General features: G+C 44.3%; 1 protein-coding gene across 1 annotated transcript in view; it reads left to right on the top strand.

Moving 5' to 3' along the window:
- ctsd (cathepsin D) overlaps positions 1 to 17,044 on the top strand; it is a 43,063-nt gene that overhangs the window by 19,356 nt on the left and 6,663 nt on the right. Inside the window, exons 4-6 of the mRNA XM_051923502.1 lie at positions 378 to 496; positions 6,984 to 7,183; positions 12,858 to 12,980. Coding sequence (XP_051779462.1) covers positions 378 to 496; positions 6,984 to 7,183; positions 12,858 to 12,980 — 442 coding nt within the window. The remainder of the gene's footprint in view (positions 1 to 377; positions 497 to 6,983; positions 7,184 to 12,857; positions 12,981 to 17,044) is intronic.

Genomic DNA, 17,044 nt, shown 5'->3' on the forward strand with positions numbered 1-17,044 from the left:
CAGATCAAGGACAGTTGTGCAGACTCCACATAGACAGGGTGTGACCCACTGGTCCCCAGCTGGTGGAGCTTCCATTAATGTAACTATAAACTGTTGGTGGCTCCACAAGAGCCCTGGGCCAGGTGACCTTAGAGACGCGAGCAACCGCATCAGTCGAATGTGTGGGTGTGTGAAGGGTTAGCCTGCTGCTCCTTCCAGATTTCTGTCAGAGCTCCTTCCTTCATCCAGACACATTCAGAGTTTTGTTGTTTCAGTTTCTTCACCTCGTGGGACTGGCAGCTGAGAAAAATTCCAGTTGAGTTCTTGGTCTAAGGGTGCAATTCAGCTTGCGTGAACATGCCAGACAGAAGCTGATTAACCTCTTTGGTCTTTTTCAGTGATTCATCACAAGTATAATTCTGCGAAATCAAGCACCTACGTCAAGAATGGAACAGCGTTTGCGATCCAGTATGGCAGCGGGAGCCTTTCTGGGTACCTCAGTCAGGACACCTGCACGGTAAAGATTTGCCTTTTAAAGGTCCACCCTGGTTTAATAAATTCAATTAAAAAATCAGGTGTAACACTTTGGGAGTGAGAGTGGGTGGTGAGTTTACAGCATGGCATGAGGTGAGGTGACAGGAAGGGAGGAAGTACTGTCACTAGAAAAGAAATGACGACGTTCAGTCCGGTGCTGGGCAGAGCTTCGTAGCTGGCACCTGCCAGTCAGACTGGGCCCTTCGTAAAAGACATTAATTATGCAACCTTTCAGTTTTGTTTCAATTAAATAATGAATTTCATGTTTCTAGTCAAACTGACACTAGCGGCTAAGAAGAAAACAAGAAAATGATTGTCATTGGAAGCATTTTTCTACTTCATAATTAGGATTAATGTTTCCCAGTTCTTTTGTGTGTTACAAGCCTTTTGAATCATTTTGGTAAAAAAATAAATAAATAATAATTTAAAAGCACAAATGAAGATCATGACCTCTAGTACTTTAGGGTTAAATATGGCCCAGTCGAGTTTTATCAGATTTCTAAACTTTCTGTATGGCAACGTTCAAAGCACACCAAATCCTTACTGAACCCTAATGGATAATATTCACAGATCACTAATAACAGTAAAATAGTAATAGGTGTGTATAATATATATATATATATATATATATATATATATATATATATATATATATATATATATATATATATAGTGAAGAGTTTGGGGGTCCTCCAGCTGACTAAACACCCAGCACAAATAGGCTCAAGACACAAGTTAAAAGCCAAAGAGTCTTTAATGTGTGAGAAGCTCTTCCCCAAGCGTTTCTCACGTCAGCCACAAGTACACACAAGCAGAATAAACAGCACAATACTTGGTCTCTTCTCTTGGTTGCTGCCTCCTCCTCACCTCCCCACAAGCTTTGTCCACCTGCTCCTGACTCTGGCTCCATGATATGAGGCAGGCAGCTTCTTTTATTTTACCCACCCCCTGGAAGTGCTTCTGATCTTCTACACGTGTGGTCTATAAGCACTTCAAGGTGAGGCAGAAATCCCACAAAGTAGGGACTCACCAGTTCTGCAGCTCCCCCTGGCGACTCACTCAGGACTGTGATTACAGTACCTGGCATGTCCTGCTTGTACCCATGTGAGAATCTGAGCCCAGGCTCACTGCCATCTAGTGTCCTGGGAGAGACAAAGCTCTGTGTCTCCCCCTATCCTTCCATCCTGAAGGTGTCGCAGCCATCTTTCACTATATATACACTGTATGTATATATATATTGTGGTGGACGGCTAGGGCCTTTGCCTGGGTGGGACACCTCAACGCTGGGAGCACTGGGGGAGCCAGCCTATCCAGAATGTTACCTCCCCCGGCATACTAGATGGCAGCAGTGCCTCGGACTCTTGCAGCGTTCCATGGGAGCTGGAGTCTGGTGCGGCCCTGTTGGGATCCATGGGCACCACCAGGGGTTGCAGTAGCTGCTGCTGAACCCTACAGAGCATCTCTTCCTCCACACCCGGAACTGCTGCCGGAAGTAGGTCATCAAGCACCTGGAGCACTTCTGGGTGGGCTATAAAAAGGAGCCAGCAGCCACTACTCGGCGAGCCAGAGTCGGATGGGAGTAGACCAAGCTTGCCAGGAGGAGAAAGAGAAAAGAGAAGTTACAGTGGTGTGAAAAACTATTTGCCCCCTTCCTGATTTCTTATTCTTTTGCATGTTTGTCACACAAAATGTTTCTGATCATCAAACACATTTAACCATTAGTCAAATATAACACAAGTAAACACAAAATGCAGTTTGTAAATGGTGGTTTTTATTATTTAGGGAGAAAAAAATCCAAACCTACATGGCCCTGTGTGAAAAAGTAATTGCCCCCTGAACCTAATAACTGGTTGGGCCACCCTTAGCAGCAATAACTGCAATCAAGCGTTTGCGATAACTTGCAATGAGTCTTTTACAGCGCTCTGGAGGAATTTTGGCCCACTCATCTTTACAAAATTGTTGTAATTCAGCTTTATTTGAGGGTTTTCTAGCATGAACCGCCTTTTTAAGGTCATGCCATAGCATCTCAATTGGATTCAGGTCAGGACTTTGACTAGGCCACTCCAAAGTCTTCATTTTGTTTTTCTTCAGCCATTCAGAGGTGGATTTGCTGGTGTGTTTTGGGTCATTGTCCTGTTGCAGCACCCAAGATCGCTTCAGCTTGAGTTGACGAACAGATGGCCGGACATTCTCCTTCAGGATTTTTTGGTAGACAGTAGAATTCATGGTTCCATCTATCACAGCAAGCCTTCCAGGTCCTGAAGCAGCAAAACAACCCCAGACCATCACACTACCACCACCATATTTTACTGTTGGTATGATGTTCTTTTTCTGAAATGCTGTGTTCCTTTTACGCCAGATGTAACGGGACATTTGCCTTCCAAAAAGTTCAACTTTTGACTCATCAGTCCACAAGCTATTTTTCCAAAAGTCTTGGCAATCATTGAGATGTTTCTTAGCAAAATTGAGACGAGCCCTAATGTTCTTTTTGCTTAACAGTGGTTTGCGTCTTGGAAATCTGCCATGCAGGCCGTTTTTTGCCCAGTCTCTTTCTTATGGTGGAGTCGTGAACACTGACCTTAATTGAGGCAAGTGAGGCCTGCAGTTCTTTAGACGTTGTCCTGGGGTCTTTTGTGACCTCTCGGATGAGTCGTCTCTGCGCTCTTGGGGTAATTTTGGTCGGCCGGCCACTCCTGGGAAGGTTCACCACTGTTCCATGTTTTTGCCATTTGTGGATAATGGCTCTCACTGTGGTTCGCTGGAGTCCCAAAGCTTTAGAAATGGCTTTATAACCTTTACCAGACTGATAGATCTCAATTACTTCTGTTCTCATTTGTTCCTGAATTTCTTTGGATCTTGGCATGATGTCTAGCTTTTGAGGTGCTTTTGGTCTACTTCTCTGTGTCAGGCAGCTCCTATTTAAGTGATTTCTTGATTGAAACAGGTGTGGCAGTAATCAGGCCTGGGGGTGGCTACGGAAATTGAACTCAGGTGTGATACACCACAGTTAGGTTATTTTTTAATAAGGGGGCAATTACTTTTTCACACAGGGCCATGTAGGTTTGGATTTTTTTTCTCCCTAAATAATAAAAACCATCATTTAAAAACTGCATTTTGTGTTTACTTGTGTTATATTTGACTAATGGTTAAATGTGTTTGATGATCAGAAACATTTTGTGTGACAAACATGCAAAAGAATAAGAAATCAGGAAGGGGGCAAATAGTTTTTCACACCACTGTAAGTGTTGAGCTTTGGACTGTGTTGTTGTGCTTGTGGGAGACGGGGATGACGTTTCCCACAAGGGAAGAAGCAAAAATTAATCCGGTGTGCTGTTGTAACGGTGTCCTATGCCAGTCTGTGTCAGGGTTGGCCTTTACAATATATGATACGTGATTCGTTTTTTCTCCCTTTGTGGATCTCCAACTGCAAATATATATATATAATACACATATAAAGGAATAACGTTATTGAGAAAGCAGATGATTTGCATTAATCTCATGCACAATTCTGCACATCACTGTGCACATGAAGCACGGAGTTCTACTGCCTGAGCTCTCTACAGATGTACTGCTTACAAATGTGTGGTGGGCTTATTGGCGCCCGGCACATTGTCTTCCTGCTGATGGAGCCAGTGTTTGTGGACAGGGATGTACAATGAACTAATATTATATTAAAATTGTGATTTGACGTAATGTAAATGTCAATTATAAAGAATTTCAGAACTATATAACCCCGTCTTAGAAGGTTTCAGTTTCTTTTTGGAAATCAAATGATTCTGCTGTGGACATGCAGCCCAAACACCTCAAACGTGTTCACAAATTAGTGCAGTTAGAAGGGGCCACAAAGCCGTGTAGCCGTACATGACAGCGTAATTAAACATTTTGTCACTTAGAGTAGATACTGGTGTAGTATATTTTTTATGTACTGTTTAGACTAAAGTGTATTTCAAACAAATACCTTAATTTTGCATAATAAGAATACAGTTAGGTCCATAAATATTTGGACAGAGACAATTTTTTTCTCATTTTGGTTCTGCACATTACCACAATGAATTTTAAATGAAACGACTCCGATGCAGTTGAAGTGCAGACTTTCAGCTTTAATTCAGTGGGGTGAACAAAACGATTGCATAAAAATGTGAGGCAACTAAAGCATTTTTTGAACACAATCCCTTCATTTCAGGGGCTCAAAAGTAATTGGACACATTAAAGAACTGGAAATCAAATGTTCAATTCTAATACTTGGTTGAAGACCCTTTGCTGACAATGACAGCCTGAAGTCTTGAACTCCTGGACATCACCAGATGTTGGGTTTCCTCCTTTTTAATGCTCTGCCAGGCCTTTACTTTCAGTTGCTGTTTGTTTGTGGGCCTTTCTGTCTGAAGTTTAGTCTTCAACAAGTGAAATGCCTGCTCAGTTGGGTTAAGATCAGGTGACTCACTTGGCCATTCAAGAATTTTCCACTTCTTTGCTTTAATAAACTCCTGGGTTGCTTTGGCTGTATGTTTTGGGTCATTGTCCATCTGTATCTTGAATCAATCTGACTGCTGTATTTAGCTGGATTTGAGCAGACAGTATGTCTCTGAACACCTCAGAATTCATTCGGCTGCTTCTGTCCTGTGTCACGTCATCAATAAACACGAGTGTCCCAGTGCCACTGGCAGCCATCACACTGCCTCCCTCCACCGTGTTTTACAGATGATGTGCTATGCTTTGGATAATGAGCTGTTCCACACCTTCTCTATACTTATTTCTTGCCATCATTCTGGTAGAGGTTGATCTTGGTTTCATCTGTCCAAAGAATGTTTTTCCAGAACTGTGCTGGCTTTTTTAGATGTTCTTTAGCAAAGTCCAATCTAGCCTTTCTATTCTTGAGGCGTATGAGTGGCTTGCACCTTGCAGTGCACCCTCTGGATTTACTTTCATGCAGTCTTCTCTTTATGGTAGACTTGGATATCGATACGTCCGCCTACCCCCTGGAGAGTGTTGTTCACTTGGTGGGCTGTTGTGAAGGGGTTTCTCTTCACCATGGAAATGATTCTGCGATCATCCACCACTGTTGTCTTCCATGGACGTCCAGGTCTTTTTGCGTTGCTGAGTTCACCAGTGCTTGCTTTCTTTCTCAGGATGTACCAAACTGTAGATTTTGCCACTCGTAATATTGTAGCAATTTCTCGTGTGGTTTTTTCTGTTTTCGCAGCTTAAGGATGGCTTCTTTCACCTGCATGGAGAGCTCCTTTGACTGCATGTTGTCTGTTCACAGCAAAATCTTCCACATACAAGCACCACACCTCAAATCAACTCCAGGCCTTTTATCTGCTTAATTGATAAGGACATAACGATGGACTTGACTACACCTGCCCATGAAATAGCCAAAGAGTCAATTGTCCAATTACTTTTGAGCCCCTGAAATGAAGGGATTGTGTTCACAAAATGCTTTAGTTGCTTCACATTTTTATGCAGTCGTTTTGTTCACCCCACTGAATTAAAGCTGAAAGTCTGCACTTCAACTGCTTCGGAGTTGTTTCATTTCAAATTCATTGTGGTAACGTACAGAACTAAAATGAGAAAAAAGTTGTCTCTGTCCAAATATTTAGGGACCTAACTGTACATGAACTGTTTTATAAATAAATGTAATCCTTCACTGCAACGTCCATTGGCCCACAAACACAGCATTAAGCATATAAGAGCATCACTAGAACTCGTCCTTAATAACGCAGTCGTTACAGTCCAGGATGAGTGCAGTTATTATGACACGTTGTGTGAGCTGCAGGTGACGAGCTGTCACCAGACCCTACTGAGAAGTGTTTCATCCCACCATCGTATGAGCTACTTAAACAAATTCAAGTTCAGCTTCTTCCTCGCTGTCTCCCTCAGTCTGCTGCTTGTCACTGAACATGTCCCGTTGGTGAGCCGTCTCACACTGCGGCTTCACGACATGCATGCGGACATCGGATGTTAATCCTACCATACGACCGTCGCCGGCGTCTTTCAAATCAAACCCCCGTGAGAAGGCCCGGTCCATAAAAACCAAACCGGCTCAAGTTGAACAATTTGACGACCCGGGCAGCGTTGCTGTTTCATGCTGTTTGCTTTTCAGATTATCTTCTGAAGTTGTCTTTTTGCAGCCTCTCTTCAGTAACACTGATATCGTTGCTTGCATTGCTAAAGTCGTCATTCATGGATGTTTTCCACAGCAGATGGTATTTCATATAAGAAGAGATCTTGGAGGCCCATGTTCTGCTGCGGACTCCTTTAAGATTTGTTTCATTAGTTCATCAGTTGACATCACAGAACACACACTAAGACGGCTTTAAAATATTACATATTATGATCTAGACGTTTTTTTAAATAGGTGCACCATGAATAGTTAAGATTGATACAATTCAGTTGTAAAATGTTATTTTGTTTTTATTATTATTATTACTAGTAACTGGAACGCTTGCTGATTTTATTCACTTGGTTTTCAGATCGGGGACCTCGCAGTCGAGAATCAAGTGTTTGGCGAAGCCGTCAAGCAGCCCGGAGTTGTCTTCATTGCCGCCAAGTTTGATGGAATTCTGGGAATGGCGTACCCCAGGATCGCAGTAGACGGAGTCGTCCCGGTGTTTGATAATATAATGAAGCAGAAGAAGGTTGAGAAGAACGTATTCTCCTTTTACCTGAACAGGTGAGACGCCGATTATCGAATATATGAAAGTACTTTTACAGAGTCTTCTGTGTGCGTCCGCCGCTGGTAGTGCCGTGAGTGTCTGTTCTTTATAGAAGCCATTAACTGTCACACACGCTTGTGTACAAAGACGATCAAATTATTGAAAGCAGTTGCTTACCAAAGTTCCAGAGACTTACTGCTGCTGTTGATGAGTGGCAAGAAAACGAGGCGGACGCAGCATGATAATGTCATTTACTTGAAATGTCGCAGTCTGAAGTCTCTCCAAGTACTCCAGTCATGTGGCAAAAAAGTCAGCACACGGCATGAAGTGATCATTTTGATTTTATACATACATGGACACATCAAGATTTGATCTTCATTTAAACAGGATCTGTAGATAGACCTTCACCTTTCGTGATATTGTACTAGTTGTCCTCCAAGGCTCCACCCACATGGAAGTGTAAGAAGACAATGAGGAGAGCCCCGCCCACTCCTGACATCACGCTCCCCTCGGCCTGCAGCCTCTCTCTCAGATTAGCGTGAATATATCGATCCTGCAAGTGAACTTTGATACTCAGCCTGATGAGAGAAGTCGCAAAATCAACCAGAATGTTCAAGCAAATTCTACAAAAAAATTCCAATCTGAATCTAGATAGATAGATAGATAGATAGATGGAAAGGCACTATATAATAGATAGATAGATAGATAGATACTTTATTAATCCCAAGGGGAAATTCACATACTCAAGAAAATAAAGAAATATTTAAATTTAAATAAAGAAATTATTAAAGAGTGATAACAATGCAGGTACAACAATCTTTTAAGTAGTTCTCTCGTTTGCTAGCTAAGCGGAGGTAAGGTACACCCTGAGGGTGGCGCATGAGTGACGATGGTCCTGCCCCTCGGCCCGCTGCGTGTCTCTCGGATTCACACAAATAAATCGGGACTGCAATTGATACTCAGTGCAATGAGAGAAGTTGCAAAATTAACTGGAATGTTCAAGCAAATTCTAGAAAAGAACCTGATCTAAATCTGTTACATAGTTCTCTTGTGAAAAGCAGACAGACAGACGTTGGGTTTTATATAATATATTATATATATATATATATAGAGAGAGAGAGATGATGGACACAGGTTAGCAGGTCATGTGTTGGCTCATTTTGTATCTCATTATTGTTTGGTTGTTAATTAAGGAAAAAAGGAACAATTAAAGGGTCCGAGTCTTGAATAGCAAGTCAGCTAAAATGAGGAGAAAAGAAGTGAATTAGCATCAAAAATGGGCCACTAATAAAGAAAATAGTTAGAATGAGAACCTGCAGCCACTGCGGCCCTCCAGGATCGGAGTTGGACAGCAGCCCAGTGATAGATAGATACTTTATTAATCCCAAGGGGAAATTCACATACTCCAGCAGCACCTTACTGATACAGTCATACACGGAGCTGCTGAAAAGGCTGCCACTCTCAGCGGCACCAGTGCATGATGGGAGCTCCTTGGAGAAGCCAACCGAACCACACAAACTTCTCAGGTTGTGCTACTTCACAAGTCCAGGATCAGCCAATGAGCTAAAGTGTGCACAGAAAGGAAGTTCTCAACTTAAACATAAGGCTGGATGGTATTAACAACAGACAGCAAACCTTCAACACGGAGGTGGAGGTGTACGGTGGCTCCATTGGTTGTGCGTCCAGATCGGCCTGAGTTTTGTTTCCCAGCTCCCTCTTAATCGGCTTCTTAAAGGAATTTTATGATATTGGAAGTTAAGGTAACCTTTCCTTGTTTTCAAAATTGAGGTGCATGTTGTAAATCTGGAGACTGGTCATCTTTCAAAGGGCTTAACTCAGCAAGATTCCTTGGCTTTAGTCTGTTGGAGCTCATTTTTGACCTTCTCCTGTTCAAACAAAGGCTGCCTCTTAGCCAAAATTCTCGGTTTTATTCTTTGGCTCCATTAACGCTGAATTAAAATCATGCGTCTCCAATCTTTCATGGGATTAGTTGGAATTTTGAGCCGCCGATAATTAAGTTTTGTCTCCTCCGCATTCCACTGCATTAGTGCTTTTACTGTGACTGACGGCCATCATCATTATTTGCTTACCGTTGTTTTGTCTGCTCGCAGTTTATTCTCAGTCCTCTTCTTTTACCACAGCTGTCTGTAGCCATTGCGTTTCTGGCTAAATGTCTCGTTCTTCTTCTTGTTTAGCGGTACTTTTAAATCTTTAGTAATGGGTGGCCTTTTTGTTAGGATAGACCTGGACTGATTTGACCTTGGTGTTCCACACGTATGCAGAATGAGTTACAAATGCAATACAATTTATTTTTGTATAGCCCAAATCACACCAGGGGGCCCTGCCTTTTGACAACTCCCCAGCCTCGACTCTCTAAGAAGACCAGAAAAGACCCCTGTAGGAAAAAAAAATGGAAGACACCTTGGGAAAGGCAGTTCAAAGAGAGACCCCTTTCCAAGTAGGGTGGGTGTCAAAGAGAAAGGGGGTCAATACAAGACAATACACAGAACAGAACACAAGTCATCCTCAATACAACACAATAGTGCAATAGAAATATTACAAGTACGGAGCAGAATTCAACAGGAGATGACCTCACATCAGAGGAGTCCTGGAGACCTCGGCCATCAAGCTGCCTCCCCCTATTGGCCATTCCACAGCTGGGTCAGCCAATCCGATGACAGGACCCCTCTACCCGACAATTCCTATGATCCCCCATCAGAGATGACTTTACCTTAGGCAGGCAGAACAACTTGGCAGGTGGGCCGTGGCACCAAGTGACCCATGTGAGTACCGAGAAGAGAAACAGAAGAGGTGAGGGTGAGTCACACATTGTAACGATCACAATCAAACGCTTGCAGTATTTATTAGTCGGCACATTGACATCCACCACATACTGTACGCAGGTGTTTTATGTTTCTAAATTTCCCCATGGGATTAATAACTTGTATCTAATGTAATCCGACTCTTCCAAGAGGCCCCGGGTAGAGCATTCCAAACAGTCTGGCAGGTGCTTGACCGACTTCTTGGGTTCAATGCTGTTTTTTCTTTTCTTTTGTAGACCCTCCAGTTATACGAGTACAGTCATGTGCTGACCTACGACTCCATTAGGCCGTACGTCAAATTGTCATTCATAACGTGTCCAGGACATTGCAGCTGATTCTCTGGTGTGAGTGACTGGTATGCCTACTTGAACTGGCAGGACAGAGTAGCATAAAGCGATCTTCACATCTCGGCGGCTGCACGCTGGTCCGTGTAAGGCCGCTGGTGGGTCACGGTTATCATCATTGGTTCACAAGTGTGTCATCTAAGCAGTTGGCAGACCTGTGTGATGATACGTTTCACCAAGAGAGTGGTTTGCAGTTGCTACTGGTGGGTCGTAAATGAATTTAACAAATCAAAATGGTGGTGTGGGATCATAAAGTTTGACAAACACTGGTGTAAGGAAGGCGATGCAGGCTGAATATGTAACAATTAGCCATGTGGAGCAGCGCCAAGCTAAACAAACCTTAAAAGGGCCCTCCAAGAGTCAGAAAATGTATACGACTCTATAAAATAATAGACATAATAACAAAACATGTAGAACTGCAGCTGGTTTAGAACATTAGTACTCTTGTTTGACAGCAGTGACGCGAGGCCAGGAGCTCAGCCATAAGTTCTTTAACTCGGTCGGCTGGAAGTCGCTACACGGCTGCATACAGAAATGGGATACGAGGTTGTGATGTGATGAGTCCAGTCACTTAACTTTATAAGGTTAATATTCTTGTACCACTGGACTAGCACTCTGTTGTGACAAGTGACAAAAACTTGGTTGAGATTTCTTCACTGACCTTGAGTAGAACTGCCCAAAATCAAGTCTGTGGCATCAGGAGAAAGCTCTTCAAGTTTCTGAGTTGGTCCAGAGATGCTGTCTGGTGATTCACTCATCAGCGCTCTCAGGTGGATGTAGGTGACTGGAGTTTAACAATTTGTGAAATTAGGGTGCAGTGAGAGGTACACCCTCCTTGGAGCACAATCTCTCTGAACGCTGCCTGTCTGCACCATTACCTGTGTATTTTCAAGAAGACCCCACTGCCGTGTCACTTCCCTCCAGTCGGCAAAGCCTCTGATTGTACTCTCCATTAATAGCCAGTTAATTAAGAGCCGCTTACTCTTCTCAGACAATCGGGTTTCTCTGTAATCGGGTTGAAAATGCAGGCTTGCTTAAAGTTCATCCAGGGGCTGAACCCTGTCCATCATAAAGGTCACCAAGGGAGGTTGTGTCACCTTCACCTTTTTGCATTCTTTTTGAGTTGTGTCCATTAGAACAGGCCGATAATTAAACTGGGTTGGGTCCAGTCTACCACATGGACTCCTTGGAGGCTGATTGGGAGGCCACAGGGGCTGCGAGAAAAGACGTCCAAACCACAAGGAGCTAAAAAATAAGCATGTGACACTTTAGAATCAACGTCACTTAGGACAGAGCAGCCAACATTTACAAAATCAGAGCCGGGCGCTCCTATGAGAGCAGCGGCCATGCGTTCATGATAACACACTTTTCTTAATCTCCATTTTGTTAGATGAAGAGATTCAAGTCATTCAGTCTTTGTTAGTCTCTCATATCCCATTGTCCTCATCTCTGCTCTTGTCTTGTCTTTTCCTGATGCTGTTAATCCTTCCTTGTAATCAGAGGTCCAAAGAGACATTAAACTGGGACTCACCAGTTTAATATTGGGCCTAACGTTAACCCCAGCATGTTGTATCTTCTAATTCAGCAGCCTTTCCAAGTTTTAAGTGTCTCTCATGGCCCATCTTCATATCCCACATACAGTAATAGGGCGGGTTCTGCAGGCTCGGCCTTAACCATATTTATCTGTAAATTCAGGGGCCTTCTGCAGATTTCAGTAAACCTCTCCCAGTATAATTGAAGTAACACACTAAGAGGAGAGGCGCACTACTCACTCGTGTGCTCTGACACTTTTCACTTCTCAAGGCAGCTGAGGTTCCTCCAACTCTCATCTTATTTGCTTAAACCGGTGTGTGTGTGTGTGTGTGTGTGTGTGTGTGTGTGTGTGTGTGTGTGTGTGTGTGTGTACTGTGATGAGCTGCTTCCTCATCTTTTTCAGAATAATTAGTGAGAAGTCAAGCAAAATGACCCCAGTTATTGGCTACCTAAAAAGATTACAATATGCCAGCTTTCGAGGCACCTCAGGCTCCTTCTTCAGGCAAGATGTAGTGATTACACTTTCTCAGATGATATTCGTTATTTGTTGAAAATGGAGCTGAAGCCGTCAGATTATTGCTGATTACATCTTACCTGAGGCTGCATTTTGTAAGGGGTCATTTTGCTTGACTTCTCACTCCATTCATAATGGCTAACATGGTACAACACCCTAGTACTACAGGATAATTAGTCCAATTCTACCTCCTTGCCTTGGTTTGAGTTCATAGGAACGCCCATGGATTACCCAGCTCGCCATTTTAAACAATAAGACACCACAAGCACCTCGACTCGAGCAGTTTTGCTGTTGTTCTGCCATTCTGTATGCTTCCAGTGGCATGCTGGGTTAGGGAGGCGTGCTGAACTCCATTGGTCATTTGTATGTTGGTGCCCTGGGCACCTGATTTATTCTTTATCTGCCAGGCTGGTTTGTGCAAATGACAGTGTGGTATGCGTCAGTGAGTCTCTGCTAATTTCTACAACTGTCCCTTCAGAAATCCAGACACTCAGCCAGGAGGTGAGCTGCTGCTGGGAGGCACTGATCCCAAGTTCTACACGGGGGACTTCAACTACGTGAATGTCACTCGACAGGCCTACTGGCAGATCCACATGGACGGGTAAGTGAGCGTCGCAGGCTCTAACAGGGGGTTGTGGGGCTGATTCTGCAGGTGAAAGGAAGTTAAATGTCCTCCTCAATCGCGCTTGATTGACTTCTGTCTCATAGGAAGTCAATGGCAAGCAAAACCATCAAAAGTCTATTCGCCCCGAGTGATTCACTTGAGCAGCCATGAGGACTAAGCACTCGTTTTGTCACACATGAATGTGTTTAATGTGCTGTATGGTAGCCTGTGATGTGTGCTGCCGTACTTCAGCTCTTTCATTCACAGGCACTGGAAGGGGTGAGTGGTCTCAGCCCCTAGAATTCACTGTACTGATGTACAGCAAGGACTAAGCACATTGGGTACAAATAATGAGAGGTAGCAGAAGATGAAGTGGAATGAGAATTAGATAGATAGATAGATAAGGCACTATATAATAGATAGATAGATACTTTATTAATCCCAAGGGGAAATTCCCATACTCCAGTAGCAGCATACTGATATAAAACAATATTAAATTAAAGAGTGATAACAATGCAGGTATACAGACAATAACTTTGTATAATGTTACCGTTTACCAAACCCCACACCCCCCATTCCCGGTGGAACTGAAGAGTTGCATAGTGTGGCAGAGGACCGATCTCCTCAGTCTGTCAGTGGAGCAGGACGGTGACAGCAGTCTGTCGCTGAAGCTGCTCCTCTGTCTGGAGATGATACTGTTCAGTGGATGCAGTGGATTCTCCATGATTGACAGGAGTCTGCTCAGCGCCCTTCGCTCTGCCACAGATGTCAAACTGTCCGGCTCCATGCCTACAATAGAGCCTGCCTTCCTCACCAGTTTGTCCAGGCGTGAGGCGTCCCTCTTCTTTATGCTGCTTCCCCAGCACACCACCGCGTAGAAGAGGGCACTCGCCACAACCATCTGATAGAACATCTGCAGCATCTTATTGCAGATGTTGAAGGACGTCAGCCTTCTAGTGACGTATAGTCGGCTCTGACCTCTCTTACACAGATCATCAGTATTGGCAGTCCAGTGCAGTTTATCATCCAGCTGCACTCCCAGGTATTTATAGGTCTGCACACAGTCACCTCTGATGATTACAGGGTCCATGAGGGGTCTGGGCCTCCTAAAATCCATCACCAGCTCTTTGGTTTTGCTGGTGTTCAGGTGTAGGTGGTTTGAGTCGCACCATTTAACAAAGTCCTTGATGAGGTCCCTATACTCCTCCTCCTGCCCACTCCTGATGCAGCCCACGATTGCATTACATCTGTAATGTGGCAGTATGTCTGCTTCAGGGTAGAGGATATTGTCCAGACACTGGCATTGCCAGAGCTCACCCGCCGCCTGGTTTGTCTTGGACGAGATGTTTTTTTTTTTCTTTTCCCCCCAGTGACACCACAGACCATTACATGAAGAAGGAATGACAGTCTTCCTCACCTTGTCTTGGGTGCGTTTGTGACTTAACGTGCACAGGCACTGGGGGATAAACTGCTGATGGCATCGCTCTTCTGTATCTAATATGTGTGTGTGCCCGTAAGTGTAGTTCAGTGGCATTAGACCAGGGGTGTCCATCTCTGAGCCTGGGGGGCCGCAGTGGCTGCAGATTTTCATTCCAACCCTTTTCCTAATCAGCTTTCACTGCTAATGAACTTGTTTTAAGGATTCAGTCCCCTGAGTTGAGTCTTTTCTTCATTAAATGGCAGCCATACAGAAACGCGCCAACAGGTGACCAGCTAAATTGGGGCTTCAGACTCCAGCCGGTCTCTTAATGAGAAGCCGATTCTTGCTGTAAATTAAAGCCGTCGTTGAATATCAGGACTTGTCGCTGCTCTCGTTCTGCCACAGCAGGCTGTTGATTCTCTGTTTTTTCTAAGAGCGCCATCAAAATGTTGTGGTGACCTGAGAGATCGGCCTTTCTGAGACCACCACCTTTCTGTATTTTCAGATATTGTGTGATGGGCGCAGGTGAGCTGCTCATGTGGCGGCTCGTTTTGTGTCTCATTACTGTTTGGCTGCTAATTAAGGAAAAAGAAACAACTTAGGGGTCTGAGTTACGTTAATTAACACAAAGGCAAAAGAAGTGAATTAGCAGCAAGAACTGGTCATTAATGAAGAAGATGGTTAGAATGAAAACCTGCAGCCAGTGCGGCCCACCAGGACTTGAGTTGCACACCCCTGCATTAGATACTCATTGGTTTGACAGAAACGTACATTTCACGTGCCATGCTGTTCCCCAACCAGCCGCAAAGGCAGTCGTCCCTTACTGGTGCCTTACTGGTGGCCACTTCCAGTGCACTCACCACATGGATGATAATAGAAGAGGCAAAGGTGCAGGAAACAAGTTGAAGAGCACAGAGGAGAACCACAGTGTGCCACCCAAGCTAAAGGCTTTTCACAACATTCACAAGTTGGGCAAGAGCATCGATGCCAATGCACACTTAAAATATGAGAGCAGTTGTTGGTGAGCCGGTTTGCAGAATTCCATCCTGCGACTGTTCACTGGTTGTGCACTGGTTGAATACTATTGAGATGTTTCAAGCTTCAGTCATTAGTCAGTCAGTCAGTCATTATCCAACCCCTATATCCTAACACAGGGTCATGGGGGGTCTGTTGGAGCCAATCCCAGCCAGCACAGGGCACAAGGCAGGAACAAATCCCCAACAGGGTGCCAGTCTACCGTAGGGCACGCACACCCACTAGGGACAATTAAGGATCACCAGTGCACCTAACCTGCATGTCTTTGGACTGTGGGAGGAATCCTACGCAGACACGGGGAGAACATGCAAACTCCATGCAGGGAGGACCCGGGAAGCAAACCCAGCCGGGTCTCCTTACTGCGAGGCACTGCGCCACCGTGCCGCCACTCAGTCATTAGTATTTGTATTATTAAATCATTCCCCGTTGAGTCAGCCCTTGAGGAGATGATTGAATCTTCCTTATGAGGAATTCACGTAACTTGGAGGACTAACCTGCAGCGAGTGACTCACGGTGGTCATTATGGCAGATCTCTTTAGTCTAATAGTGCCGTGACTTATAAGCTAAGTTCAGTTTGTGTGTCTCAATGTCTTCAGGTCTTTGCTTTTGGAGGTTTTTTTGGTTTGTTTGTCACATTACAAGAAGTCATCTTTGCCATTTTTTTTTTTTGTCGTACCACAAGTCTTATTGCAATCAGCAGTGCAATCGTAACGTGAAGACTTGTCTGCACCGCGCAGTCCGCCTGTCAGAGACGTTTATGCCTTCTTCTAGAGTCCGCTGCTGTCAGATGTCTTAGTTCAGTGTGTAAAGGCGCTATATAACATTGAGGGTATGTTCAGTGAAAGGTCTTTGTGATCCTTGGGGCCCCCACACATGCAGACTTCAGAGGGATGCCATTCGTGATTGGTCAGTGACGTTTTAGTGATGTCTCCCACTGTTTGCTTAGCAACAGAACCACAGGAGGCACCTGAGGCTGCAGACAGACAGACAGACAGACAGACAGACAGACAGAGGGAGGTCCTCTACCTGTTCAGCGCTACTCAGACAGTCCACCATTACAGGGGGCTTTCTTCTTCTAAGCCAGCAGCCCTTGGCACGCTGGCCACATTCGCTGCTTACATTCAGATTCATGCCCAGCGGCGCTTTGGGGTACGAATGGAGAGGCGTCGAGTGCCCTTTTACTCCAGGGGTTTCTGAAGTGCCGTCTGTTGCTCTGCTTGTTAGCAGATTTTTCACATCTACCCGTTGCTCAAGAGGGTGCGTTTCCTGGACGTGCTGTTCATTTCGAGATGGTCTGATGTGAAGATTAATGGCGTGCACTTCATGTCACAGTCTCCACACGCCGCGTGCGGCTCACCGCTGACCGTTTTTTTGTTTCTGCTGCCATCATTTCCTTTTTCTCTTCTGTAGAGATGTGACATTCTCACAAGTGGGACTTTAAAACCATCTCGTTAGAGAATATTAGAAGATTTGATTTAAACATTAGAAGCATTTGATGTCTTCATTGCAGGCGTTCAGATGGCTGGTCTGCTACTTGCTGACAGGTGCATCTCAATAAATTAGAAAATCATCAAAAAGTTTGTTTATTTCAGTAATTCAATTGAAA

The sequence above is a fragment of the Erpetoichthys calabaricus genome, chromosome 2, assembly GCF_900747795.2.
Source record: "Erpetoichthys calabaricus chromosome 2, fErpCal1.3, whole genome shotgun sequence".
Lineage (NCBI taxonomy): Eukaryota > Metazoa > Chordata > Cladistia > Polypteriformes > Polypteridae > Erpetoichthys > Erpetoichthys calabaricus.